The sequence below is a fragment of the Parasteatoda tepidariorum genome, chromosome 10 (assembly GCF_982258835.1).
Source record: "Parasteatoda tepidariorum strain Cologne lab strain chromosome 10, Ptep-v5.0, whole genome shotgun sequence".
In the NCBI taxonomy this organism is placed as follows: domain Eukaryota; kingdom Metazoa; phylum Arthropoda; class Arachnida; order Araneae; family Theridiidae; genus Parasteatoda; species Parasteatoda tepidariorum.
The window spans coordinates 38,936,070-38,963,127 of record NC_141764.1 but is presented as its reverse complement, the minus strand read 5'-3'; the positions used below and the strand labels follow the sequence as shown (position 1 = coordinate 38,963,127).

The 27,058-nt window shown below is 32.8% G+C and overlaps 1 protein-coding gene across 4 annotated transcripts in view; it reads right to left on the bottom strand.

Annotated features, from left to right (window-relative positions):
• The window catches only part of LOC107439046 (homeobox protein extradenticle), a 320,360-nt gene that overhangs the window by 60,469 nt on the left and 232,833 nt on the right, over positions 1 to 27,058 (bottom strand). For all 4 annotated transcript variants that reach the window (XR_006224678.3, XR_011637542.2, XM_043039033.3 and 1 more), the window contains exon 3: positions 11,269 to 11,516. Coding sequence is in view for 2 of the 4 variants with exons in the window: in XM_043039033.3 (XP_042894967.1) it covers positions 11,269 to 11,516 (248 nt within the window). In the remaining 2 variants the exon portion in view is untranslated. The remainder of the gene's footprint in view (positions 1 to 11,268; positions 11,517 to 27,058) is intronic.

Below are 27,058 nucleotides of genomic sequence, written 5' to 3'. Positions count from 1 at the left end.
CAGCATAGAGGCACGTTCCTATAGAAAAGAGGGGGGTCAACAACTAATTCATTAAAGAACGTTCTTCATCTGTCCTCAGGTGACTGTGCGGTATTCACAGGAAAACCCTTTTCTTCTCTCCCCCTTTCAAATTCTGGGAAGGAGCTCCCCGTGTTATACAAAAGTCCCCGGGGAGCCATCAATCTTGAAACCAACTTAATATCATTATCGTCGAAGCTCCCTACTTAAAGTCCAAGCAGAAAAGTGCCTGAATATTTCATGGCTTTTGCGGCGGAATGGAGGGAGTTTGAAGGAAAAGAAAATCGAAACTATATTACCCCTAGCGCCTGCTTGAAAATCTTTTCCACCCCATTTTTACCACCAACCCTACCCTTCTCATCTCTCAAGTACCCCTCTTTTTACTCTTCTTCTAAGACCAAAAGTCTTTTCCAAAATTCTATCACCCTGGGTGCTTTGTTAGAGGAAAAGGTCCTTAATATGAGACACTCTTTCTAAAATGTAGATTATAATTATCAGGATGTTTATTATTACATTTATTATTCACGAGACTGGTGTAAATCATTAGGTTCAAAAGCACTGCAGTGTTTTCTGCAAAAAAAATAAGAAAGTTCAAATCTTCGAAATCTAAAAAAAAGTGTCCTAATATGAGATTATGCAAAAACATATTAACTATGTAAGCTGTAATAGTTTTAATCTTTTAACTATGGTTATTCATGGACAATTATATCGAGAGAAAAAAATAATATATAAAACAAAGTATTCGCTCGCAGTTAAAAATAAAAACACTGACAAATTTGAAAACTAAACGAAGGAAATTTTTTCTAACACATTTTTCTTACACCTTTTTTTCCCTTTGACAAATAAATAACGTGGAAAATCGATTTCCCCCTAGAGTTGAAGATGGGCCACACAATTAAAAATCATGTGCTTTCCACCTTAAATAAAATTTTTTTTCAAAATCAGCAAATTCTGCACAAAATGTTTTGTGGTTTCACCAAAAATAAAAAATACAACTATCTTCAGTTAAGTAAGTATCATTCTTTTAAATGACGAATAATTTTATTTTCAAAAACTATTAAAACGAAAAAAGCCTCTAATTTCTAAAAAAAAAAATCTATATAAATCCCTGAATAATAAAATTTTTTTAAAAGCGTGCAAAATTTCCATCGCGATTTGGTTATAAATTGTTCAGCGAGGTAAGACGCAATTTTGTGAACAGACCGGTTGAATGTTAGAAGATCGAAATCTGCAAATAATTCGGGAGACCGGGATAGCTTGGCTGGTAGGGCACTGGACCCATATCCAAGATGTCATGGGTTCGATCCCCGCCGGCCGAAGTAAATGGTAACCGATGCACGTTAAAATCTGTCGAGTCACAAATTCCGCCATGTTCCCATAACAAATCATACCTCTGGGGGTACTGATGCAGGAGTTACCTTGTCTTTTGAAATGGTAAAAAATTACAAGGCTACGGAGTTGAACATTAGTAGTCGTAAACTGTTCAACGACGGTTATAATATAAAATTAAAATAATCTGGGAGAAAATTACTTTACAATGTCCTTTTAAGTGCATATACTGTTAGGCGCATAAAGATTTAGCTATGAGTAAAATTATCAAAAATAACTATTATGTGAAATTATATGAACTGTGTAATTTCAACGCTGCATCATAAATACATTGGAAGCGATTCGTATTCACAGAATACATGAATCACTCATACGAATTTGCAATCATGCATTCCATGTTTCACGTTCTTAAAATTTATTTACAGCTCTTAAATTTTATAAATTAAACAGAATATTTTTTTGTTGTTGTCTATTAGATGATATAAATTTACATGGTCGGATACATGATATAGATTTAAAATCAAAACCGATTAAATAGCAATCAAAAGAAAATAATTTTGCTGAATTTAAGAATCAGAACAAAATTTTTTTTGAATTGTTATTATTATCAATTAAACACGATGTAATTTAAGCAATGATGCGATAAAATTACAGGATGTAATCAACGCCATGTCAATTGTATCAGGATAGTCAAAATACACTGGTTATCATAAATTAAGGAAAAATCACAAAAATAGCGATAACTCTTTCAAAAGTAAGCCAAACCGTGCAAAATTTGCATATGTTGTCCACTAAGAGTAGCTGAGTAAAATTGCAATATGCAAATTAGTGGCGCTGCACTCGGCTTACGTCATCTGCCTGGAGCATAAAAGTCCAAGTTTGAGAGAAAGCACACAAATTTTACTGTGATTGCGACATTGAAAATCTGAGATAGCCAATTCGTAATAATGACCTCTAGGCATCATTTGCCTGAAGAACTACGATGGAGAGCCATCGGGAGACTAGAGGCAGGGCAGAGTCAATCAGAAGTGGCCAGATGGCTAAATGTGAGTCCATCTGTGGTTCATAGACTTTGGAGGCAATTTCAAACCACAGATTCGGCATCTAGGAGGTTCAGTCAAGGACGGCCAACTGTTACGACCAGTGCCGATGACCGATATTTGACATTAAGTGCACGCAGGAATAGAACCGCTACTCCGACACATCTTAGATCCTCTCTTGCTGCAGCCACCGGAAGGTTGGTGTCAACGTCAACTGTGCGCAGAAGGCTCCACGAAGGTGGTCTGTATGCGAGACGACCAGCCATTTGCGTGCCGCTCACATCACGCCATAGGAGAGACCGTTTGCAGTGGGCCCGACAACATGTCCACTGGACGTCAGATCAATGGAGGCCTGTTCTCTTTACGGATGAGTCCAGGTTTAGTCTAGAAAGTGACAGTAGACGTTATTTGATATGGAGAGAACCTGGGACCCGTTATCATCCATCAAACATCCGTGAAAGAGATGCATACGGAAGAGGCAGTGTCTGTGTTTGGGGAGGCATATCCTTAGGAGGGCGCACATACCTCCATGTCTTTCCAAGGGGAACCGTGAATGCTCAGGTTTATCGAGACAACATCCTTGATGCTTATGTGCGCCCATATGCCGGGGCAATTGGTGATTGCTTCCTGTTACAGGACGATAATGCAAGACCACACAGAGCTCGCATTGTTGGTGATTATCTTCAACAGGAAACAATTGCTCGCATGGAGTGGCCAGCTCGATCCCCGGACTTGAATCCTATCGAGCACGTTTGGGATGCTCTAGGGAGGCGTGTATCTGCCATCAATCCGCCCCCTCAGACCCTTGCCACGCTTGCAACTGCTTTACAAGAGCAATGGCTCTCACTTCCTATTGAACTGATAGACCGCATAATTGAAAGCATCACACATCGCTGTTTGTGCTGTATTGCTTCTAGAGGCAATCATATTCCATATTAAAGGTACTTTTTCTATTGCAAACTGATACTTCCAATTTGTTTATTTTATACATGTGCTAATTTCTATACTACTATTAATGTCTGATAATTTCTTTTTATGTTGTTTAATACCTTACTATGTGTTGTATATTGTGGGTAAGTTTCATAAAATTCCATGTGTAATTTCTTGAGTTATCGCGATTTTTGTGAATTTTCCTTAATTTATGATAACCAGTGTACTTAATTTTACAACTAAAAAAAAAATTAAATCTAAAATAACTTTTTTTCTTATAATAACGATAAGATGAAACCGAAAATTTCAGTTAAAAATGCAAATCAGTATTTTGTTTTAACATCATTATGAGATCATTAAATAAAAAGCCGCCTTCGGTCGAAGCTAAATTTCAATAAAAGATTGAATATATTTAACAGTCATACACATAAAAAAATATTTTAAAGAAGTTCGAATGCTTTGAAAGAAAATAAATTTTTTTTAGAATAACAGTTTCACTTAAATCACTAAACTTTTATCCAGCCTTTTTTCCAAAATGAAAACAAGATATCATTTTGTAACAAAAATAGTTTAAGCGAAGAAAAAGATCGAAAGAAAACGATTTTAAACCAATTCGAAAACATCAATAATGCGAAACAAAACCAGTAAACAACACATCTTTAGGGCATTTTCATCCACTTCATCCATGCCCCTTGTTTCAGATAGTGAGCGCCCTACGTGGGGCGTACATGAAGGGGAAGGGGGGATTTTAAAAGCGTGACAAGCAAGGCTCACCTCCTCACAAGATGCTCAGGATCAACTAAGGATCGGCGGCTGACAGCGTTCTGCGACAGCTTGTCACATCCTTGATCCCGAGTGCAGCTGGGACAAAATTCCGGTTTTCCTTCAGGAATTTCACCCTCCCCTTTTGATAGTGTGTGAGCCCGGGTAGAAGATTAGGGGGTTAATTGTAGAAGAACGCGTAAAGAAGTTTAACCTGGATTCTTTTTTCATTTGTACCTCGTTCCGGCCGATTGAGTTAGGGTACATAAAAAAAAAAGGTACCCGGTGTGAAGTCTGCCGCGGTTTTTTTGAAGCGTCAATCTAAATAAAGCCCTCTATCTTTTTTTCCCCTTTAAATAAATAAAAGTTTTTATATGGCCAACAGATAAAAAAAAATTTTTTTTTTCAGATTCGGTTTAGGTTTTGACAAAAAAAAAAAAAAAAAAAAAAAAAAAAAAACGTAGATAAATAAAGGAATGTTTAAAAGAATTGGGAGATTTTATTTGCGTTAAAGCGATAGAAATGACAAAAATGTGGCTCTAAAAATGTTTTAAGGTTTATAAAGAAAAAAATAGGAATTTAATATACAGAAAATGGTTCCTTGAGGTTTCTACCAATCTAAAAAATTTTTTAAGAGACAAGAAATAATAAACAATTTTCTGAAATCTATTTTAAACTTTATTAAAACAGAGAACGAATTAAAAAAATATCAATGCTCTTTGTTGATTAAGATACCCTTCAATTTTTCTAATAAACGACGATTTGAAAAAAAAAAAAATCAAATAAAGAGATATGGAAAAAGATAGAAACACACGCCTTGTTACATTCTGTTGGGAGTTTTTTAAGATACAAATAAAGATAGAGCTGCTGACTAGAATAATTTTAAAATAGTTCTATTTTTTCACTGTGTAATTGGAGAGCAGGGGGCAGTGAGTTCTATCCTGTCGTGGCTGAAAGTTCTCTCGTTAATTGTGGAGTGGAAGTTTGGAGAGATAGGGGTATCAACTCAGGCGCTGCCCATGTCGTCTGACCAGGGTCAAAATTACGCGGCATTCCTATCTTGGCTGTTAAAAGATCTAGCTCTGAAAAAGGTACTAGGTGCTTGGCCATGGTTGAGTGATTATGTTTATCTGTTAACATCGCCACCTGATGAATAACTATGCAAATAAATCTAAAGCTGGAGCATTCTGAATCGGTATGATTAAGGGAATGATGTGAAATATGAGTTTTGCTAAATAAAAAACTCATTCATAGACCAAAAAATTTACTTAATGCATAGAAACTGCATAAAAGTGTTAATTTAAAAAAATAAAAGTTGAACAAAAAAAAAAGTATAGGTTTTTAGAAAGAATTTATTTATTCATTTATGATTATTATATATTTTTTTGGTACGTGGTAAGAGATGTATGGGAGAAATTGAGATTTCATAAGTTAAAAAATTATAAAAAATATTTTTTTTTTCAAATAATACTTCTAATTTATGATATATAACGCAATAAAGACATCTTCTAACATAATGAACATTTAGATAATTACAGCCAATTTTCAGAAAATTATCCTAAATACTAGCTGATATTGACAAGATTAATGAAATAGGAAGGGTTAACTTTCATCTCTTCCTTTTAGAATAGACACTCATAGAGAAATTAATTCTAAGTAGAACCCTGACATTGATACATTGAACCATAATACGATACAAACAAGCCGCAACCTAAATAAAGAGTTGAATTGAATCAAGTATTCCATTTATGTTGAGTTATCGTATCGTGCAATCAAGTTTAGGAAGTACGATAATAAGCAAATCAACCTAACAGCAAATCACGGTTGCTCCAAATTTGAACAGCATTATGGATCTAAACTCCTCAAAATTTCAAGCAATTTTATGGTATCGTATTTCATACATATCGTTTATCGCATATTTTGCATATCGCGAAATCAAGTTTAAGAAGTACGATAAGAAGGTTAAACTTAACACCATATTATATGGCTCCAAATTTGAACGGCATTATTTAAACTAAACGCTTTGCTAAACTTATCTTATGGCCTTAAAATTTCCAGCAACGAACGAGTGAATTACAGTAAATACATTTATGCACAAAATAACTTCAAATATGCAAAGAAAAAAAAAATTAAAGAAGGAAAATATGGTGTAATACAATTACGATAAAAATAAATTAGAAAAGAAAATCAATAAAAAAACACTTAATACTATGATATAAAACGATATAAGTACGATATAAGTACGATATAAGCAAATCAACCTAACAGCAAATCACGGTTGCTCCAAATTTGAACAGCATTATGGATCTAAACTCCTCAAAATTTCAAGCAATTTTATGGTATCGTATTTCATACATATCGTTTATCGCATATTTTGCATATCGCGAAATCAAGTTTAAGAAGTACGATAAGAAGGTTAAACTTAACACCATATTATATGGCTCCAAATTTGAACGGCATTATTTAAACTAAACGCTTTGCTAAACTTATCTTATGGCCTTAAAATTTCCAGCAACGAACGAGTGAATTACAGTAAATACATTTATGCACAAAATAACTTCAAATATGCAAAGAAAAAAAAAATTAAAGAAGGAAAATATGGTGTAATACAATTACGATAAAAATAAATGAGAAAAAAAAATCAATAAAAAAACGCTTAATACTATGATATAAAAAAAAGAAATTAAAGCCAGTAGAAAATTCTTCCAAGAATTCCACATTTTCTGAGATAACAATTGACACACAATGAGACAAGGGTTGCTTTCCAGAACGGGGAAAGTGCAAACCAAAATTAAAAATAGCTTTACTCCTTTGGTAGAAGGAATTAAAAGGCAAGCTTAGAGGTTGAAACCTGACGAAATAGTGGAAGTAAGAAGAGCCTATACATCTAGTATATATCTATACATATACCTATACTTTTATAGATATATCGGAGGATGGAGATAGATTAAAGTCGGGGAGATTTCTAATTGAGTAGGGAGGTAAAAGCCGAAGAGCCCCTACTCTGCTCCGTTCTAATTACCGCGTCTGGAATTCGATTATCTCAGCATTTTCTTCACAGGAGAGGGACCATCCTTTTCATAATTACTAGGTCCTGATTGGCGTTCTCTGTATTCGCTTTTTTTATATATATAATGCTTCATTCCTGTTCTCTATTCATTTGTTTTTTTAGTTATATCTTTCTTTATTGAAAAGCTTGGGAAAATTTCAAGGGGGGTTGCTATGAGAGAAGGCAAAATTTACTATTTGGCAGTGTTTAGAGAAAGGAATAGAACGACTTTGAAAAGGTTCATTTGTTTTTGTGGAAAAAGATAACAGTTATGAAAAAAAACTGACCACTAAAACCAGAATAAAATAAAACTAATAGAATATCGAGAATGAGAATATTCGCTAACTTTTTTAAGAACAAATATTTATTATATTCCGCACATATAAAACACAAGCTTTGATTAATGTTTAACGCTGATTTTTTCCCCTTCATATTTAATTCTTACATCGTGGAGCATTAAAGAAAAGTTTTAGATAGCAACAACAAAATGTGATATAAATGCGTGAAATAAATTAATAACGATATCAAAAATGCTAAGTGCTTTATATAGTTCTAGCTTCAGGATTATTGTAAACTAGAGGCGAAATGCTTTTTTTCTTAAAAAATACGGTGTATTACAATAGTAAACTTATACAATTATTAGTAGTTACATATGCACGGTGTTCAGTAATCACCACTCTTAATGTATATTTTAAAAATCGTCAACGAAAATGAAAACGATAATTAAGTAAAAAATAAACACATTGTCACAATTGAAATGACGGGATTAATAACATGAAAGGTTGAAAAAACGACAAAGAATTAACGAAGAGGTGGGTGGCTTTTATTATAAACATATTCAAGCTTCATCCAGCATTTCAAAATGGATTTTTTAAAATCATTAATTCTCAAACAGAGATCAGAATTTAAACACTTTTTTTTTTCCCTTCCTGGTTGAAATATTACATTACGCCCAAAGTGTATATATACACTGAAGTGTATATATACACACTTAGAATCTGTGTCAAAAATGAAATAAATTTCATTTTTGACACAGATTCTAATAATATACAAAGATTCTAAAAATAAATTAATCTAGAAAACACCAGATTTTAGTTTTAAGACAGGGAAGTAGAATTGAAATGTACAGATTTTCTTATTCCAGTCTGAAGAAAGTTGCCTATTTTTTTATATGCGAGGAGCACATTATTTTTCATTTTCTAATGACGTCTTTGTTATTTATTGAGATTGCGTGATCTTTGGGAATACAGAAGCATTCGAACAGATGTGTTTAAAATTACTTTTAAACTAAACAAAATATAAACAGTGGTATCACAGACTTCCTTCTGAAATGAAAACCCCAATTTTCCTCAGCCAAAAATAAATTTCAATAAGCATATGATCAACTTTAACTGAAATCTCAACTTTCATACTCAAATTTTATTACAAAGCCAATTTTCCTCACACATTATGCAACAAAACGAGCAGTTGAATGAAAACAAGCACAACTGCTTCAAGTAAATAGAAATGACGGATTATCCTTCCAAAGACAGAAAGTTCCAATCTATTTTCTACACTGAGTCGTCTCGCAGTTGGACGCGCCAGATAGATGTTGGAATGAGCCCACTCACTCACCAAATAGAAACCCCTTGGCGAGAATGGAGGAGACGAACCATTCCTTGTCAAGTTGGCGGATCTGACAAAAACCCTCGATTCAAGGCAAATCTCGAACTGTCTAACATGGAACATGTGATCCGTCTCCCGATGTCAAAACAGAATCTTGGAAGTTGCCTTTTTTTTTGTTGTTGCCTATGTTCACTCCATAGAAATTTTTTTTAAAAAAAAAGAAGGGTTATTGCACTTGGACACATTTGTGAAAACTGAGCCTGCTGAGATGTTATCAAGTATGATGAAGTGTTTGCATTTTTTAAAGATCTAATTTACAGAATTTCGTTATTTGCTTTGAGGAGAAATTAACAAGTAATTATTTGATGAAAAAGATAAAAATGTTAAACTGATTGCTCTTCAAATACCTGCACTATTTTTTCTGTTTTCAGAAATAAATTTACTACTGTAGCCACTTTAGTTATTCTTATAATCAGAATATAGGTATTCAATTCAAAGAAATTTTACAATAGAAGTGCTTGGGGTGAAGTAGTAATAAACCTCACTTTTTTCAAAGATGACATTTTTATAACAAACTGTCTCTTTCTTTTCAGTATCAGTACGGTAGAAGTTACTGGAACTTTCACTGGATAACAGTACAATACACAGAAATAATTGCCTACACCGAAATAGTGTGTCTTCAAAAACGCTCTCCTGTACTAGTTGAAAATGTGGCTTATTATTATATTGCCAAGTTTTAAATTTGTGTAGAAAAAAAAGGCACAGTAAAAAATATTAAGGAATAAATCAACGAAGAAAAATTAAAAAAGACAGACAATAGCATAAGTTAGACTAAAAAGAGTGTAAGAACAACGTACATATAAAAGGACAACGAAATGGTGCAACAAGCTAAAAACTTCAAAATCCATAATTTTTAAGTTTTAGCTTTTTTAAAAATTGTGAAGAGGCACGTAAGTTAAACAATATAGAAAATACATTTGCAATTATATTAAGGCAAAGCAAACGAGAAAAGAAATATTAAGGATTAAAACCTTCCTATCAAGTCTAAATAAATTCAATGGCTGGTCTCACTTGTACCTGTCAGTCAAAAACCCTAATCACTTCATATTCAAGAGACTGGAATGTGGACCTAGAAAGCTCATAAAATATGCAGGCCAGGGGTTAATAACAAACACCGAGTGACCACTTGACGGATTATACGAAAGTGGGAGTTTATATACCCAGAATCACCCTGGGTTCAAGAATTATCCCCATCCTTCAGCTATAAATCCGAGCAGAAAATATGAACGTCAGACCGATTACCAGAATCCGAGGCATAGTCCATCCCATTCCCGCCTTTTCCCAACCATCCAGAAAGCCAAACCTCCAAAAGTTTTCGTAATTAGTCGTCACCGGGCGCAATTTGTATGCTAAATAGCGAAGGGGGCTAACCAAATTGCCTGGACCACTTGCTACGAGAGAGTTAAGACCCAAGCAATTACTGTTTGCAATCCATCAAGCTTTATTACTGGGTGCCTTGCCTTATTGCGGTGCTGCCTTTCCACTAACCCCTCGGCCATCCCCCAGAAGTGCCTTTTGTGAGCAAAAGGTATATACATAGGCATACAGCCTTAATTTCCTTTCGTGGTAAATAGAAATAGTAGCAGAGTTTCCATCCTGTTTACAAGAAGAAAGGTTAGCAGCATCCATAAGAGATGGGACTTTCTAGACTAGGAGAAAAGGTTTTGGCATGAAAGGATGGCGAAAAAAGGGTGAGATGGATTGGCGAGAATCTTTCTTAATTGCCAGAACTTACGAGTCAGTAGACTAATGAAATTATTCAGTGAATCGTTTAGAGAGAGAACCATCTTGGCGGGACGGTGATGTAATGAGGCAGCATCAGGAATTAAGTCGCTCACCTTTAAAAAAAAAAATCCAAAATGTTAACTTTTTCTTGAACTTGATGGATATGTTGTAGTAAAAGAAATGAAATGTGGAAAACACGCCAAATTTTAAGAAAGAAATCAGCGAAGAACCATTCCCCAAGAATCTACAAATCGCTATAAAAAAATTAAGGAAAAAAAAACTGCGAATAAGAATATTAATTAGTTATTAAACTATTGATTTTAACTATTTTCCAACAGAATATGTCGATTGCATTCAGCTTTATTTAAATGAATTTGTAATCATAAAAACAAACTAAATTTACTTAATTTTTTCCAAATAAACAGCGAAATAGTACAACAAAACAAACTTGCGAATTAATAGAAAAATAAGACATTGCTTATTATGTTAAATGAAAAAAAAAATTCTTGGGATTTTGTAAGCAATCAAGTTTGAGGTCTTTAGAATTTTATATATAGTTTGCAAACTAACCCAAGTTTCTCGTTAGAAAATGGTCCTATTTATGTCTGTAAGATGACATACATTGGAATATTCCTCAAAACATTGCTATGTTTTTAGAAATCCATATTTCCTTAGTATCTGATATTGCCGATGTAATTAAATCGAAATAGTTGACAGTCAAGTCAAGAAATAAAGTTTAAAATAACTAACCTGTTCATATTTCTCTAGCTCTTGGTGATATATTTGGCGAATTTGTGCTAATTTGGCGCGGTAGTCGGAGTGCTCTATTGCGTTTTCTGACTGAGGACCGCTTGAGGCTGCGGCTGAAGCATTAGCGGCAGCTCCAGCTCCACCGCCTTTTTCTGGACCAGCAACACCCTCAGCTAAAAGCATATTGTCCAGTCGCATTAGCTGAGGGTCAGGTGGTTCTTCTTCTTGTGTATTCCGTAGACTTAGAACTAGAAAAGAAATAAAGAATAAATATGAAATATGCATATGAAAGATAAAATACACTTTATTTAAATTTAAAAATATGAACATTAATCAAATTCTTGTTTATAATTTTATGTTATTAGTTAATTCAAAGCCTCTTAAATAATATTGTAATTGATATATTATCATCAGTTATCATCGTGAGGTATATTCTTATCGATAATTTTAGACCAAATTGAAATTGTTAAAAGGTTTTAACTAATGGTTAGATTTAATTGTTAAATGCCGATGAGAAGTATTAAAAAACGCTTTTTCACTCAATATTTTAAGATCAACTAAATGGAGTACTTTAAATTTCGTGTTTTTTTAAACTCAGTTTGCATAAACGATTTATATGTTTAGAATTGCAATCTTTAAAAGGGATGTCTTGGTATTTAGAACTGAGAATAGTAGATTGTGCAAAGTGATTTAAAAGAAACTGTAGCAGGATAAATTATATACTTTTATTGCACTAAAAACAGCTTTATTTACGTAATACTAACTGCGGTAGTTTCGAGTTCATTAAATTATTTCTTCAATTTAAACACGCAAACTTTTCCAACCATTCAACTGAGAATGGTATCGTAAAAAGTAGAGATTGATCCATGCGAAAAAAATACTATCATAAAATTTACCGAGAATGTTACATTTAGTCACACGAAAATAAAGACAGAATTATGAGCTATTTTGTTTAAATAGCAATAAAAATAACAGCAAGTGCAAAATGCAACGCAATATCTTCACCAAATGTTACTGCAGAGAGCAAATAACAATGTGAGCAATAAAGCAATTTTAAGAAATATTGAACTGATTGCACATAATAATCCTTAAAAAAATGAATCTAAAATCAACTTTTTAATTCTATCAGAAGTATCAACAGGAAGAAAAACCACAGCTACATACAATAATAAAAGCATATTTATAATATCGGGTCTAATCAATAACTCAGAAACATAAAGTGATAAAGTAATTGACAAGAAACTCGATCTGAATTAAAAACAACCCGAAACTAAAATAAAACACGGCGTTAACAATGCTGCAGTTTAGAAACAGACAACATAAGCACTAAACCCACGAAAAACCCATAGTATGGGGTGGACAAGCGATCGAACAGCTGAAAAGAGGAAATCGCGTGCAAGAGAAGCTTACTGCAAAAATGCACGGAAAGTGAGTGAAAGAACAGGAATTAATATTTATGTGGGATCTTTTTCTCGCACTCCCCCCACCTACTCACCCCCTAATAATGTTCAGAGAACTTCTCATTCAATTAAGGGGGGTCTATCGTTGATGGTTGTGGAAAGTGCCCAAAACCACGCGAGCACCAGGCCATAGCGTGAATAGGCAACCTTTCAAAGTATTCGTTTAAGATACAATTATATTACTAATCGATGGTATCAGTTTTCGAAGGGGTATTAAACGTAAATTTTAATGAAGTGTGCACATTCTAATCGAACAAGAAATGTATATGAGTGGGAGTAGGTAAGGTTAAGTTAAAGAATGAGACATTGATACAAAGCAGCGGATTTATAAAAGCACTCGTAGATGAGTTGAAGACAGTCATGAAACGTGCAATAAAAATGCAAACATCATTTATCTTGCTCAAGTATAAAATAAGAAAGAGAAAATTAGCATTTTCACTTACCATCCTGCACGTTCACGTACGTATGGTTCTGAACCAACTGCGCATGCTCGTGGCACAGATTTTTCAAACAGCGCTGTTCGATCACTTCAGATATATACGTACGTGAACGAGAGCAAAGTTATGTGAAAGTGGTAAATCTATCTGCTGTAAAACATGATACGCTCAAACATCGCAATCGTGAATATGGCAGATATTCTATTACACTTTTAAGGAACAGAGTTTTCCGATAAAGGCTGGCAGAAATATAAACAACAGAGAAATTTTACACTATCACTTAGATTCCTGTAAGTTCACATACTGTTTGTCTAAGCAAAAAACTCCTCAAGCCACAAAGTCTGAGGCTGTCTGGCTCTATGAAAACAAGAATGGCACATTTTAAGGAGGGTAGCTTCTCTTTAGGACTAACACAATAGACCGAAAAAGATTCCCCAAAAAACTCCTCAAGCCACAAAGTCTGAGGCTGTCTGGCTCTATGAAAACAAGAATGGCACATTTTAAGGAGGGTAGCTTCTCTTTAGGACTAACACAATAGACCGTAGAGATTCCCTTTCTCTCGCCGACCAGACCCGAAACCACTCTAAAACAGGGACCGCGCACCCCTACTTGAAATAATCATACCTCATTACCATAGTCACAGCCACAGGTCCAGACGAATGTCTGGAGGAGTTCTTATATTAGGCAAACTATATGTATGTTCTGTAAAAGCACTGTAGAGAACCGAGATCGCGCTGCGGTAACTGCGCTGAACACACCCTACTTGAACGAGTGGGATGTAAACGTACGAACATGTTAAATTTCCTAATTTTAGGTGCCAGAAACACGGAACCACATATTTGCTCAATTTCCAGAGATGTCAATTTTGGTACATACTACTCATTTATCTTTTTTAGACTCCAATTCCAAGCACAAATTAAGTAACTCTTGAAATACGCGAGTTTCTCTCATATGAAAAGATGGATGATCCTGATTTGATGTTTAAAAAAACAGCTGTTTTCTGAAAATTTAGTTATTCGGCTTTCAAGAGAAAATAAGGCAATCATTTACAGAAGTTTCAATCAACTGGCCTTTAGGTGGAGATAGTATTGGCAAGCACGCTCAGTGGGTTAGTGTAAAAAAAATTATTACTTTTGTGATCATAAATTATCGATCATTTGTTAGTAACAATATAGCATACAACGGTAATTTATATGAGCAGTGGTAATTTATTTCGATTCGTGTAATCGACAGTAAGAGAATCTACAATCTACTTTCATTATATATATATAGATAGATATATATATATTGAGTGACGGGGCCGTCAATGGAGGTAGATTGTCGATTCTCTTACTTCACAAATCAAGATAAATTACCAAAAAATTACCAGTATCGCATAAAAACTCAAAAATCCTGAAAATGTCTTGAGGAAAATCATTAATGATTCATTTCAAAACATTAATGTGCTTATAAATTTAAATCATTGATATTTTCAAAACATGAAATTCTAAATTAATTATATGCAGCATAATTTAAATGAATAATTATGTATACGTTTACTTTCATCTCTAATCACATTTATTATTCTAGCAGGAAAAAAATATTTCCAAATAAAAGAGATGCCAAGTATAAATTCTAGTTCTAATATTTTTAAATAAAATGTACAAGAATTTAATACAAAAAAGTGATCGATGATTTCTTGAAACTTCTGGACCTTGGATTTTCGGATCGCGGTTAGCGAAAAATCCGGATTTTTTCCGGAGCACATTCATCTCTGTATATATATATATATATATATATATATATATATATATATATATATATATATATATATATATATATATATATATATATATATATATATATATATATATATATATATGTGTGTGTGTGTGTGTGAAGTGAATATTCGTACATCCATCCGTGCATCGAACGGAGTTGAAAACAAATAAATAAACAATCAAAAGTGGAAAGATTGGTAACAGCGACGAAGATTCTACCTCATTTCAGAGAAAGTATCAGGTGGACTTAAAGAATATATTCTACAGAAGGAAAAAAAAAACGAAAGAGCAGGATGGAAATTTCGCACAAAAGTGGAGAGGGAAGAAAAAAAAAATACAACACAGTAACACATCTTTCCTACTCACATGACCTGTCTCCAATTTAAACTTTAGGGACCAGGACGAAATAATACGGCACTACCCAATCTCGGACCTTTTTCTTAGGGGTATATTTGAACGAGAAGGGGAGGGAGGGGGGTCTTTATTGAAATAGTACGATTTCTTATTTGCTACTCGCACCTTTTTCTTTGAGTCTGAAGATAAAGACAAAAGAAAACGAAGAGAAAAGGCAGGGGAGTGATCGGAACACAAAATAGAAACAGGAAGGAAAAAAAAATGTATAAAAGCCATGGTCCTGTACCGGGGGTTGGGTTGCCGCTACCACCATCATCCTAGCAGGCAACGTGGACAATTTAATGCCTCTCAGGCGATTTACTGGAAAATGACTTTGTGACACTATTATTTTTTTGGCAGTTTCCATTCCCCTCTTGAGAAATTCTTCCTATTGGAAAAAGAAAAATTTCTCTTAGTTTCTTCTGTTCTTCCCTTTATTTCTTTTGTTTTCTTATTTCTTTGATGGAGAAATCTTTTTCTAGTGTATGGTATTTATTTGGGACCTAGAGAGTGTTCGGCGCCATCTATCGGTTTCACACGAATAAATGAAAATCGACAGGGGCAATCAGATTTTAACATACAGAAGGGAATAACATGTATAAACTTATTAACCAAATTTTTTTTCCTATACGTATACAGCCAGTTTTAATCACTAATTGTAAGAAAAAAAATCATAAAAAGGTTTTGCATTAGGAGAGAAAAAATAAAATAAAAAAATAACAGACGCGAAATGAAACTACTATTGAAACAAATTTTTGACAGGGTAAAGATTATGACATTCATCTAAAAAGAATAATACAAATACATTCCATACTATATGCATATGAAGCAATACATTTGATGGGATTAAGCTGGTGCAGCCAATTTATATGATCATTTATTTTTAGCTCTACTACCCCAGTTTAATAAATATAAGATCCGCTTCAAATTTAGACGATATTAAAATTTTATTTTTTGAATAAACAAATGAAAAAAAAGAAAAAAACTAAAAATACAAGATCTTCTGTTTATGTCACTAACAAAACTGTATGAGTAGTTGTTTATCAACAAATGAACGTGATAACAAACTGAAATAAAAAAGGGCAAAAAAAAAGGCAGATAATATAAAATATAAAATCGCGTTGCCTGCCGGCAAGAGTGGGTTAAAATCTTCATACCACTGGGCTTACCTATAGAGGTTGACGAAGTTGTTCTTTTCATGCCATGTTTATCCCATTAAAAAGTCTTCCAAAGGCTAGTTTGTTCACATACTTAATCCAGTAGCTCCCTTGTCTTTTGGGTTGGATTCAAATTTACAAGTGTACAAAGTTGAACATTGAGAGTCGTAAACCCAAAAACGGGTCGGAAATAATTTTATTGCTTGCCGAAGTATTGGTTATACGCATTTTATTAAAACGTCTGTTCTTAAAAATCCAGCGTGTCATACTTACAATTTTTTTTATTAAGAAACAGCTGTAATCAGTCATTTTTGAAACATTTAAAAAAAAAACATTTAAATTTATGGCACTTCAAAGTGCCACTCCAAAAAAAGGCAAACACGATAATTGTGGTAAATTACAACATCATTTATTTCTCAAGCGTTTCGAATTACACCTAAAGCATCTCGTTGAAAGGAATGAGTGACTCAACTCTCCAACCGATTTTAAACAATGCGCAGGTACTTCAAAAGGAAATAATTTCAAAACGAGCAATGTGCGGGGGGAGTTAATGTACCGACAGAAATCCACCCGGTTCTTGGCTCTCTTTCGAACTTGTAGTGCCGTAGCGGAAGCATTAATAGGGACACACGCAGAAAGCTTTGAGCCCAAACAAGCTATGGACCTCTCTTCTCTGATTAAAACGAAGATTTGCATGGCGAGCAAATCCCTTCGCAAAGAGACACTCCAGCCAAAGATTATGTGAAGCGAGGAATTCAAACATGCATCTGATTTATGCACGCACATCATAGCGTCGAGTTGTTGGTGGAAAAGGGGTTAATGAGGGAAGAAGTGGGAATGAACTGGCGTCCAATTCTCTCTTGCTGACCATCAGGGTCAAGCGTCCGGTTTGGCACGAGAGTTGAGTATGGAGGAGTGATTCTGAAGAGAGGGAGCGTTAGAGCTGGTGCCAGGCTAATGGGGTGTAAACTGAAAGCTTGGAAACACTAGTTACTTTTTCAAAGTTCTGAGCGACTCGACTAAACTGAAGGCACTTTAGGCCGTTCGTTCGCATTATAAATGGATATTAGTTAATAATAAGCGCTAAGCTTCCAAAAATTTAAAGCGAACACTTGACTCAACATAATCCTTATAAAGAAAAATCTTATTTAAAGAACATTTTCTATTAACTCACAATCCATGCAAGCAGAAACTCTTTTCTAGCAATAATTGAAAACTCATAAAAAAATTTAAGCAAATCGAACCATTATATCATTCGAACCATATATATAATTATTAAAATTTATATCATTCGAACCATATATATAATTATTAGAATAATTTAAGAAGTTTAATTTAAATTTAAGAAAAATGAAAGAGGCAAAATATCTTGTCGAGCATAACCCTAATGATGTACATAAATTAATGAGATCAGTACTCTATAGGATAACTGCTGTTTAAACATTTTAATAAAATGCACTCGGCCATTCAAATCGTAATAATGCGGAGAACTATTCTAAATGTGTGTGGCTAAAACAAAAGGAATTGGAAGAGCAGCAATTCCAAAGAAACGATTGAATGAAAAATTACGCCAAATTGGCGTCTGAATGTGGAGAGAGGCCTATTGCAGAGCTAAGATAAGAGGCAGTCAGCAGTTCTATAAATCTCTCTCACTGTTCTTTATGTTAGGAACAAAGCAGATATAGAGAATAACTCCGGACAGTCCAGAAAGAAAGACTTAACGTCGCCGAATCAAAAACGATGCAGTGGGGCCAGGGGAATGAAAAAATGTATAAGGGGGTGAGCAGAGAGATTGCAGGAGGGGTTCGGTCTGGGGATCCAACGCATCCTACATCTCACGACAGCTTATTGGAATAGCGGGCACAAAGGAAAAGCATTTTTTCCCCATATATGTACACACATACACATCTTCTTTCCTTTCTAGAATAGGTTTTAGAAGGTTACTCTGGCGTGATTATGTGTTCACGGTTTGAACATATCCCGGCAGTCGTATTTTTCTATATATATTCTCATATGTATTGGGTAAAAGGGGGTGGAGAGGAGAAAAAAGCCATTCTTGCGCTAATATTTTTCTCTGTCTGTATTCCTTATCCAGGGATTCCATCTATCGTTTTCCTTCTCTTCAGTTCGCTTCCTTTTTTTCTCTCTGTCGTTTTCTCCTTTTTTTTTCTTTCAGGAGGCAGCAGTATTTTCTTGGTTCTCAGCCAATCCTGGCACATAAATTATACAACGAATGGTTTGTTGCTGGGTCTGAATATAGTAAATACACGAGAAATGAGATAGAACAAAAAGGAGAAGAAAAAAAAAATGGGGGGTGGAGGAGGATTTTCCAAGGGGTGTGGGAGTGGTATGTAGAAAGAGCTAAGAAATTCATTCGGAAGAGTGGGGTATAAAGAAGATTAAAATGTCTTCCTGAAAATAAAAATAAAAAAAGGAAGAAATGACTTCGTCTAGTTCCAAAAGAGAATTCCAAGAAAAAAAAAAGAAAGTTGTAAGCTTCGTCCTAGCTTTCTCAACTTGTTTACAGTTGATATCCTTAACGGCTTATATTTATTTTTCCTATCTACTGATGGGAAAAATTGGTAGTGGGAAAAAAATAGAAAGAATATTCAATGGATGTGGAAAAGTTCTTTTTGGGGCCATATCAGGCGAAGGAGAATCCAGAATAACGTTCGCCGGAATCTTCCTTTTCAATACCTAAAATTCGATTTCGAGGGTGTTATGCCTCTATAGATATCTCATATCTGCAGTTTCTGGAGCACTTTGAAATCACACTCAAGGACTATAAATATAAAATAAGTTTCTCGTAAATCATACCGCTGGAATGTTTTGTTAAAGGAGTTCTAAGGTTTTATGTGTGTTTGATCGAATGTTTGATTAGCAGTAAGATGTTTTTGGATGAAACAATTTCATGGGATTGGAAAAAGTTTAAGAAAACATACGCAGCTTTTATTTGGCGTGGTTAAATTTGATAACTACAAATACTTCAGGCTATACACTAATAGAATTTATTGAATATCTTTTTCAGGATTTTATGTGTAAATAAATAATTACATTATATATATATTTTTTTAAAGAATAAAATATTCTTTTGTAAACATTACTAATAACTTAAACAAATTCATTAACAATTCAACTTTTATCCACTGAATACATAAAAATTGTATTTATTTATTGATTAGGTTCCATATTTTATAGAAAATTTTAATGCAGGATTGATATAAACAATTTAATTAAATGGAATAAGTATTTTTTTAAAAATTTTTTTAATGAATAGTATTAAAGTAACCAATAAACTTGTAATAAAATGAAAAATAATAATCGATAAAATATTTAATTATAATTTATAATTTTTGATAAAATTTGAATATGGTGTTAAGTGTAACCAATAAATAAGGAATTAAATAGGATAACTAATATATATATATATATATATATATATATATATATATATATATATATATATATATATATATATATATATATATATATATATATATATAGAGAGAGAGAGAGAGAGAGAGAGAGAGAAAGAGAGAGAGAGTCGTTCTGTAGCGTTATTTTAGAGATGAAAGAAAATAAATATATTTTAAAATTTAAGTCATTAAGAATGAATTTAATTTCTAGACCTTAAGAAGGAAAAATTTTAACAGTAAAATTCTTTCTGAAAATAACGAAGAAAAAATTAAATAACTTACATTTTTATTTTCATAATACTCAAAATATTTTAAAGTAAGATAATTTTTATAGACAGTTTTAAGCAATGCTTAACATAGACATGATTGACATAGATAGAAATTATTTCATAAATATTTTGACATTTTATTTTTAGCATATCATAATATTAGATATCGTTACAATTATAGAAACAAGAGTTTAAGCTTTCTACTTGTTGGTATAGTATTAATAACAAATCAGAATTCTTTTAGAATAAAGGAAACAATTCTATTAAAATAAAAATCTATAATAGATAAAAACTATTAGAAACTGCATCCTATATTCTTAAAAAAAAAAAAAATTAAAGCGTAATAATTCAAATAACAAACAACAAAATGTTTTGAATAATATATTGTCTTAAGCCCTTTCAATTACATGTATTCCACAACCTAATTGAAAAGCTAAGGGCAATGTAGAGATAAAAACTGTTTCTATACAGGTATTTTTTTTGCAACAAACTGTTGCTAATTATTATTTCTAGATAAGTACTAAACGAACATCTGGAATTACCACTAGATGACCTTTCTCTGAACAGTATACAAATGTAACTCATTATATTACTCCAAGTCCTTCAATTAGATATTTCATAATATAATTGAAGCACTACGGACTTTAAAATGATACACCTAAACTTTTTATAAAAGGTAATTATTTTTCACCTCAAACTGCTATTTGGTCCAGATAAATACTTAACAAATTTCCAGAATTATAACAATATTACTTTCTTCTGATATATAATAAATGTTGTACGTTGCTTATAATTAATGTTGTTTCTAAACTTACAATTCAGAACAATGCAAATTAGTTAGTTAAATATATATTTAATAGAAAAACATTCTAATCAAAACAAGAAAATCGATCTTGAATATTTTTATCTAAATAATAAATTAATACGTTAAGATAGTGGCTAATAAGAAGGCACAGTATCGGGTAAACGAGGCGGTAAGGAGTCATTAGAACAATATTACTTTCTTTTGATGTATAATAGATGTTATATGCTGCTTATAATTAATGTTCCCAAAATTTCAATTCAGAACAATGCAAATTAGTTAGTTAAATCAGGGGTCTGTTTAAAAGAAATTTGGGTCAGTTAACGGACCCTTCGCAAAATATCTTTTCATAAAAACGGACCCTTCACAAAATGATTTTTCGTTTAATCGGACCCTTCACAAATTTGTTAATCTTCATTATTGTTTTGTTAATCAGATAAACCCTACCCAGGGCAGAAAACAAGAAAGATGGATGTAAACGAATTAAGTTTTGTCTTCCGCAGACGAGTCTTCCATTATTCGTCCGAAATGAATATTCTGCGTTCAGCAGTATAGGCTAAATACCAAATATTTGTATGTTGCATCTCTAATTTAGGAGCAGCAATTGCTGTTTATTCTTGAAAATTTAATTTTTTTATTATAATTTTACAGTGCTGAGCATAATCTTGTATCTATTTACAATTTAAAAACTCCTTGAAAAAGTTTTTTGCAATAACCGGACCCTATTTGCCATTACAAATTCATAAAAGCGGACCTGGTTGAAAGAATGTGAGTAATTTTTTCACAATTTCACGAAAAACGGACCTTTCACAAAATGTCTGGACAGACCCCTGGTTAAATATATATTTAATAGTAAAACATTCTAATCAAAACAAGAAAAATGCATCTTGAATATTTTTATCAAAATAATAAATTAATACGTTAAACCATATAGATAGTGGCTAATAAGAAGGCGGCGCAGTATCGGGTAAACGAGGCGGTAAGGAGTCCATACAGATATACCATTCTTCGGACTATAATCGTTTTTGACGCCAAGACATCGACAAGACTTTTATAGGACATTGCCTCGCACAAAAGCTTCCCTTTTCCCAACCAAAAATAATAGCACAGAGAAGACTAGAAGAACCCCCTTCTCAATTTACGCTACACCCGAAAGTCTTCATGGCTATCTGACTCCCTTGCTGACAGTGATATTCTCGCATTGGAAGGGGGCTGGAAGCAGGTATCTTTTCTATATGGGGGCGAGGGGGGCAAAACGATTGGATTTGTGTCACATGACCACTGCCTTCTCCGGTGCGATAAGCCGAACTGACAGGAAGATATTGGTGAAGGGGATGAGGGGAAAGGTTTGAATGGTCACGTGGTTATGCGACTTCAGCAGATGGTTTTGATGGGGAAGGGGTTTTCGCACTCGCGTCTGATACTGCTCTTGGGCTTCCTTCCCCATCTTCGGGAGGATGAAGATGAGGGAATTGAGGAGGAGGGAAGATGTGCACACTGTGCAAAGACTCCTTTTGCGGCATGGGAGATCAGACAGGCGTGAAAGATACACTGCACACTTTGTTAGCTACGTCACTACCGGTTTGAAAAGAGCAATTTTTGGTTGTCCGGTTCCGCATTTCCGGGGGAGCCGTCACCGAAAACTTATTAAAAGATAAGCAAGATTCGTTTATTTATTCACAGTTAAAAAGAATTGTTTATGATTTCTGAACAAAATTTTTCTTGTGGTTTTAAACAGTTGCTAAACCAAAATCAGAAAAATGATTTTTAAAAAAAATTGCGCAAAGATAAAGGAATAACCACATAATTGGTGTTAATCCTTACCATTGATACAATTTGTTTGATGACTAATATTTCAAAAAAAAACTTGCAGAGCAGAAGAGTTTACAGAAAAGAGTTTACTGAACAATTTTGAGAAACATACAACTCTCATTCATGACTTTATATTGAAAACTTTCTGGTTCTAAAACGCAAAACTAAATTCATTAAGAGCATTGAAATTTTCTTATTGTTGTTATTTTGAACTCAAACCAGAATATAGAACTTCCAAATTAAGTATTGTTGTAAAGGTTTTATAGAAAAATCAACCCGTATTTGAGTTACATAAAAAAAAAAAAAAAAAAAAAAAAAAAAAAAAAAAAAAAAAAAACCACTTCTATTAGCTAGTCCATTGACGTGAAAAAACTTATGAACCATTGAGGATATTTTACATTAATACCGTGGCCGATGTAAATCGAAAGCAGCCACAGCAGGGATTTGAACTTGTGCTCTTTGGCTTTCAAACAAAAATCTTACATACTTTTCATATTGTTAAAGACGCTAATTATTATCAAATAAGAAAAAAAAATATTAAAAATCACATCCAATGAATGGCAAAGCACAGAAATATTAACAAAAGGGTATTGTTTCCAAAATTAGCTTTAATCCAGCCTTTTAATTTAAGGCATTTCTATAACAGCATAAAAAAGGGATCTTTTTACTAGATAAATAAAAGAATGTTTCCTCTTGAAATCCACATGAGGAAACATCAGTCATCCTGATAAACTTTAGCTACCATGGGCCAACATCGGGACAATATCCAGACGAAATAAATGGCTGAAAGCAATACTCCTTCAAGAGTTGTAATCAGTCAAAAGAGGAGAGGACGATAATTCCATGTTCAGATGTGGACAGGGGTACTTTTTCATAAACAATGTCTACCAATTCATAAAAAGAAAGCGAGATTAAAAGAAATTACATCACTTACTAAAAGGCAAGTGAGAACAGGGGCTGATAGAAGAAAGAGTGGGTAAAGGTCGCAGAAAGAAAAAGAAAGAGGGGATGGAGGAAAAAAAAAAATCCTTCGGTGACATTTAGCAGTTTCTTTCTTTTTTTATTCTTAATCATATATTACAGAGGAAAAACTTTTGTCTTTCAGTTTTAATCTATGTGGCCCATCAATTTCGCACAATAAAGGAATGGAAAAAAGAAAGCTCGAATTTCATGGGATGTAGTTGTTAAATTCGTTATTTTTTGTACTTACAACGAAATTTAAATCATGACTAATATTTAGATGACATCAATAATTAAAAATGATATTTTAACATGGAATAGCAAATCAATTTTCATATCTCGAATTTTTCTTACAAAATATCAAATTTTTTTTAATCGATTATTGTATCGATTTTTTTCCGAGAAAATAAATGAAGTAAAATAAAAAAAAAGTATCTCATAATTTATTTTGTTTTTAGTTCTCAATCGTTAACTAAGACTATGTAATTGCTTGATATTAAAATATTAATGCTTAATTTTAATCTCTTAAATCTAAAAGACAAAACTTAATATCTATTCCTTTCTCGTTGTTTCTCAATCTTTAATGGAACAAGTTAATAAAGTTTAAGATCTCTGCAGATCACTACTATATTTAAGTTAGTGCATGTTAGATACGTTTGTAGAAAGCTACAATAAGTAAAACACACTAAAAATGCAATAAAAATAGAAAATTAAATAAAAAGAATACTGTAATAAATAATATAAAACTTGAACTATTTTAATAGTAATCTTAACTTAAGGAGATCATCTTTTATTATTTTTTAAATATCATTTCACTACTATTTTAACGTAATAGAGTTATTATGATAAATTCCTGATAAAAAGAAAGTTTTTGGAAGAAAAGGCAGTATAAACTTGTTTTTAAAATTTAAAATAATTGTTCTGTCAATATTAATTATCTTCAAGACATTAAAATAAGAAAATTTTGCTGTTTACATTAGTTTCCAATAAGCTTTTTTTCAATAGCGACAGCAGACTTTAACAGAAGTTCAAAGAAAAACATTGGGTGGTGTTCTTATTTTCTTTTACTTGGTCATATCTTAGAAAAGAAAACCCCACAGAAGAGAAAAACTATCTCCCAGTTTTAATCTATGTGACCCATCAATTTCTTACTACCAAGGAGACGAAAAAAAGCTTGAATTTCAAAAGGGGGTGATAATCGCGCAGTAATGGCGCAATGGCAAAAGCAACAAGCCGATGGAATACGGGCAAAATGGAATATATAGGAAATGCGTAACAATAAGAAATCGCAAACTATCCAACGGGCACTTTTTTTTCTTCTTTTCCGTCGGAAATTTGAATAAAATTCCCATCCGTGCACTGGCGAAATCCAGTTTTTTTTCCCGTTCTTTCACTCCCTATCTGTTCCGGGAGAATTTTTTCCCACTTCACTTTTTCCTCTTAACGCGCGATGGTATGTATGTATGGATATCTATGCAAAAGGCGGGGAGATGAATTTCCACACTCGATGATAGCTAGTGGGGGTGGGGGTTGTGGGAGGACAGAATCTTTTAAATATTGGAGATAAGGGGGCCAGATGTGAGAAGGGTGTATTATTGAGCAATATCGCCCCATCATAAAATTTACATAATCGAGGAGTCAACGGTGCGTGCTTCAGAATAGATTTTATATACCCAAAGCCTTGATTTTTTTTCTTCTTTTTTATTATTATTGTCTTACCAATCGAGGCTTTCGAATTACTTGATTTTTAGAGAAAAGGATACGCTGAAGGTTTATTAAAACGTGACTTTCTTAAAACTGATAATTCTGAAATGTGAAGAAGAGTTGCGAATAAAATTATTAATTTATAATAATTAATTCCGATTTTGAAAGCGAAATGTAAAGATTAGTAATGGATGAGGCGTATCATTCGTGTGCATATTTAATTACTTAATGCAAATTGTGACTATAGTGTTTTTTGTGTTGCGGCACTAAACAAATATAGCTAAAGTCTAACTTTACAGTAACTTTTACAAACAAAAGCAGAATAATATAAGAGGCCTTTTGTACTTAAGTAGCCTTTTAAGCCTTCTGTAGTTTAAGATTTAATTCTCTCCATATATTATAGATATGGAGAAAAAAAAAGCATGTATCGATTTAAACTAAATTTTAAGAGCAAATAACGCAAAATGATTTTCGATAAACGGCACAAAACAGCTAACTAGAAAGCAGTATAGTGTTGAATAAATAGTTATGAACAAAACATGAAGAATGTAATCATATTTACACATTTCAATGCATTAATGATAAAACACATTATTTATCTTTTAGGCTCTCAAAAATAAAGTATAAAGTAAATTTACAGCAGCACCAGAACGCCAGAGAAAGACAGGAAAAAATTTAGAAAACAAAAACGAGAAGCAAGTGGCATAAAAGCAAATGTTTTATTCCGTTTTATCCTATGATTCATCCAAATTGAAAATCTGCTAAAAGCATTAAAAAAAAAAGTTTTAAGAAAATATCATGGTATTAAGTAGTTTCGAGGATACTTGTTTAAAATGTCATTTGCTTTCAATAGGATTAATTAGAATGAATTAGGATTTTTAAAAGAAAATCTTAATTTACAAGCTTTGTTTTATAGTTTTTAATCAGATTTTTTCTATTTTGTCTAAACACCAGCTAGCATGTTTAGCATTTAGGCTATTAATTGCAATAATAGATAAATTATGCATTATTAATGTTTACCAAGCAGCTTTAAAAAAAGTTATAAATATATATACATACGGAGGTATCTTAATACTACCAACATAAATATATACAATTTCGAAATACGTTATAAATATGTTTGCTTTTAATTCAAATGGAAATAATACAATAAATTCACGCTTTAAAACTATTTAACACAATTCTATTTATTAGCATAAATTCTATACATTTTTCCTAAGAATTACGGGATTATGGAACAAATTCCCAAAAGATAAAAAATTTTTTCCCTCACCCAGTTTCAAATTTCGAATGCGTTCTTATAAATAAAGAGAAAAATAAACGGTGGTGGGGGCGGTGTGTCTATCTTTTCTCTCACCTTTTAAAATTCGAATAGAGAACGACTAGGCATTTCTTTTCTTTTTCTTAAAGGCATTATTTGATCGGGTTTTATGATTTTTTCTGTTTCTTTTCTTTTCCCCTTTATATTCCGAGCTCCGCAAGACTGTTGTTTATCGTATTTTCTTTCTTTCTTTTATTTTTGAAAAAGAATTTCCAAACAATATATTTCTTACCATTTATATTCCTTATAAGAATTCCTTCTTCTCCCAGAAAGCATCTGCCTAACCTAAAATATTCTTC